This window comes from Apium graveolens, chromosome 1, assembly GCF_009905375.1.
Source record: "Apium graveolens cultivar Ventura chromosome 1, ASM990537v1, whole genome shotgun sequence".
NCBI classification, from domain to species: Eukaryota; Viridiplantae; Streptophyta; class Magnoliopsida; order Apiales; family Apiaceae; genus Apium; species Apium graveolens.
The window spans coordinates 108,595,009-108,598,712 of NC_133647.1; the positions used below are offsets into that span (position 1 = coordinate 108,595,009).

The 3,704-nt window shown below is 32.9% G+C and overlaps 1 protein-coding gene across 1 annotated transcript; it reads left to right on the plus strand.

Moving 5' to 3' along the window:
- The first annotated feature begins 849 nt into the window (after positions 1 to 849).
- On the plus strand, positions 850 to 1,489 carry LOC141697172 (pathogenesis-related protein 1B-like). Its single transcript, XM_074501475.1, has 2 exons — positions 850 to 1,134; positions 1,385 to 1,489. The coding sequence occupies exons 1-2, from the start codon at positions 850 to 852 to the stop codon at positions 1,487 to 1,489; spliced, it is 390 nt and encodes a 129-aa protein (XP_074357576.1).
- The last annotated feature ends 2,215 nt before the right edge of the window (positions 1,490 to 3,704 follow it).

Consider the following 3,704-nt stretch of genomic DNA (forward strand, 5'->3'; position numbering starts at 1 on the left):
TTATATAAATAGTAAAATATTAAATAATAATTATATAATTATAAATTTTATTATGTATTATTTCAAGTTTAGCTCAAATAGTATACGATTGGAGATTTTTTTCATTAATAATAATGTAATTGTTTGTTGTTGGTGAGATTTGAACCTAAAAACATATATGTATCTTTATTAATAACAATATAAATATTTGTTGTTAACGGAATTCAAACCTGAACTTATATATCTATAACCGAGACCCGTGCATTGCACGGCCCGTAAGGTAGTATCTTTATAAATATTAATATAAATGTTTGTTGTTGACGGGATTCGAACCTGAGAATTTGTGGAGTGTATTTTTTTAGTGTTTGTTGTTGACGGCTCTCATTATTTGATGAAAAAGATCTGACGGTCGAGATTGAAAGGGATGACCAAAATGAGGGGTTAACCAAACTACAAATTATATCTCATTACAGTTATTATAGTATAGTATAGATAGCATCATTTTTAGAGTTTATTAACCACTACTAAATTTAGTAGAGTAAGAAATAGATTGAGCCTCATGTTGTGATACAAGTATCTGATTATAGAAATTATTTTATAACCAATCAGCTAAGCTACAATTATGGTTTCTTCCAAATATAAATAGAAATAGGTAAAGAACAGAATAGGCATATATCAACATAAAAGCCTAATAGAATGGGGTTGCTTAAAATCTCTTCTGCAGCTCTTGTTTGTGCCCTATGCATTCTCATGGCTCATTCCTGCCTCGCTCAATCTCCAGATCCACCACCACCCAAACCACGTGACCCCACACCACAAGAGTGAGTTGATGCCCACAATGCACATCGTGCACCCGAGGGTGTAATACTAATGCATTGGAATGAGAGTTTGGCTGCGTATGCAGGGAATTACATCAAAAAGATAGCCCCCAACTGTAAGCATGAACATTCGGGCGGACCATATGGCAAGTGTCTATTTCAAGGTAATGGTGCGGCAACTGCAAAAGAAATTGTGGATTATTGGGCGAGTGAGAAGAAGTATTGGGACCCTAAATCCAAAAGATGTGAAGAAAGGCAGGATTGCGGACACTACCTTCAAGTGGTTAATCCCAACTCGCCCAGCCTTGGTTGTGCTAAAGCTAAATGCGGAAATGATGTCTGGTACCATATTGATATCTGTAGTTATACTTGGTAAATTATCAAACTATAGCAAAGTTCAATATTTAAGCTACAAATGATTATTGTTATATGTATGACCAAACATTGTTGGACGGCAAAATTATAATAGGTTCTGAAATGATCAAATTATCTTTATATGTAAACTACAAGAGATAATTACTTTATCTCAGAATGTTGTATGTCAAATTATTAAGTAGTTATCTTATCCATTTGCTTTATCGTTTTAGGTAGTTGAAAAAAAATACTTCATGACAAGTAGACCTGGCAAATTGGGTCTGAATCCGAATAACCGAACCGAAATCTATGGATCCGAGATCCGATCCGAGATCTGAAATATATAATCCGATAATTATCCGAAAACCAAATTAAACCGATCCGAAAATTACCCGAACCGAAAGTTAACCGAAAATGATCCTAAATACTAGATCCGATTATAAATTGGAACTGAACAAAACCGATTCATATAATATCACAACCGAATATGATTCGAAATAAACAAAATTCATAGTATCTTAAATTCGTGATAATTTAATTATTTAAATATAAATTAATGTAAAAGTACATTATATTATATTAAAAGTACTATATTTAATAAAAAAATATATTTTTAAGTCTCAAAACATGAAAAAATAAATAAAGTATGATCTGAAATTTCCGAACAAAATTTAATCCGAACCGAATTTTGTCCGATTTTTATCCAAATTTCATCCGCTTTTGATCCGAATTAGACCCGAACTGAATCACATCTGATGCGATCCGAATGGTCTCCAGTTATATCATAATCCGACGTGGAACCAATCCGAAATAGATCCAATCCGAAACCGATCCGGTTATCCGATTTGCTAGGTCTAATGACAAGTATAACCAACATGCAATCAGATTGAAATGCCAAATAACTTGACCATATGATGTTTGTATTCACATTTTTGAACCAGTAGTTATATAGTTTTTTTTTCAATTGACCTCAATGATTTATGCAAGAATAATGTCAAAGAAATTTTTTAGCCGGCCCATACGAAATCGAATCATAAACAAAATACCAGTATTTAGTTCTCTCTTTATATTGAGCGTATAAACTCCAAAGTAAATTTTAACTTAACTCCTCTTTAGGGCATGGTACAAACTATGGTAACTAAATGCGTATAATTATTATTCTATTATGAAATAAAGGAGAAAACCTTTGATTTTCATCTTTATGAACTGAAATTCATAGCATACTTTTTTAAATTTCATTAAATCGTGCTAAATTTAGTATGTTAAGAGCATCTTCAATGAAACTAACTAAAATATTTGGATAAAATGATATAAGATACGGATTATTGATATTGTTATATATATTTGTGATGTCATGTCTAATAGTGATTTGTGTTTAGTTTTCAGATCTTGACTAACAGGACAAATCAGGACTTAACTGGAAATCAGTACTTATACTGAAGTCAGAACTTAAGATATCAGAACTTAAGTTATCAGAACTTAAGATATCAGGAGATATACATCAGAAGATAATATCAAGACTTAAGAAGACTTTCAAATAAGGATGACGGCTGATTGAAAGGAAAGAAGATCAAGACTAAAACAAGAAGAGATATGCATGGAGAAGAATTCTATGAAGAATAGAAGACTTGGAGGAAAAGATAACTAATTGATATATTTTAGGATGCAGACTTATATTCGATATCAATTAGAAGATTATCTTGTAACTGTGTGGTATATAAACACATCATAGGGTTTACACTATATGTGTTATCATTATTGAGAATATTATTCATTGTAACCCTAGCAGATCTCATGATATTTGTTCATCACTGAGAGATAACGGTTTCATTGCAATACTATTTTATTAATAAGATTATTCTTTGTTACATACTTGTGTTCTTAATTCGATTTGATTGTATTATACACTGTATTCAACCCCATTCTACAGTGTGTGTGACCTAACAAGTGGTATCAGAGCCAATCTGTTAACATATATACAGTAAAGATCCAAAACAATCATGTTTGAAGAAGAGCAAACTCCAACCAAGCCCACCAAAACTGAAGAAACTCCAAAGACTCAAATCCATAATCGATATGAGACTATTAGGGGGTTCCCATACTGAGACCTTCTGAGTATCCCATATGGAAAGTGAGGATGACTATGTTTCTGGAAGCTACAGATCCAGAATACCTTGACAGAATTAAAGAAGGACCACATAAGCCAACCAAACTCTCTGTTGTAGTTGTAGATAAGCCAGCAAAGACCGTACCAAAGGAGAAAAGTGAATATACAGCTGAAGATATCTCATCTATTGCCAAGGATGCAAAGGTAAGGCATTTGCTGCATAGTGCCATTGACAATTTCATGTCAAACAGGGTAATTAACTGCAAGACTGCAAAGGAGATATGGGATGCCTTGGAGACAAGATGCCAGGGAACTGATACAATTAAGAAGAACATGAGGACTATACTCACTCAAGAGTATGAACACTTTGACTCAAAATCTGATGAGTCATTAACTGGTTTATATGACAGATTTGTCAAACTCTTGAATGATCTGTCACTGGTGGA

What these genes read in the sequence shown, in the direction of transcription:
- LOC141697172 (XM_074501475.1), top strand. Translation starts at nt 850, where the DNA reads ATGCATTGGAATGAGAGTTTGGCTGCGTATGCAGGGAATTACATCAAA. An exon ending in AAGCTAAATGCGGAAATGAT is followed by an intron (nt 1,135 to 1,384) that starts GTCTGGTACCAT and finishes TTATCGTTTTAG; the next exon opens with GTAGTTGAAAAAAAATACTT.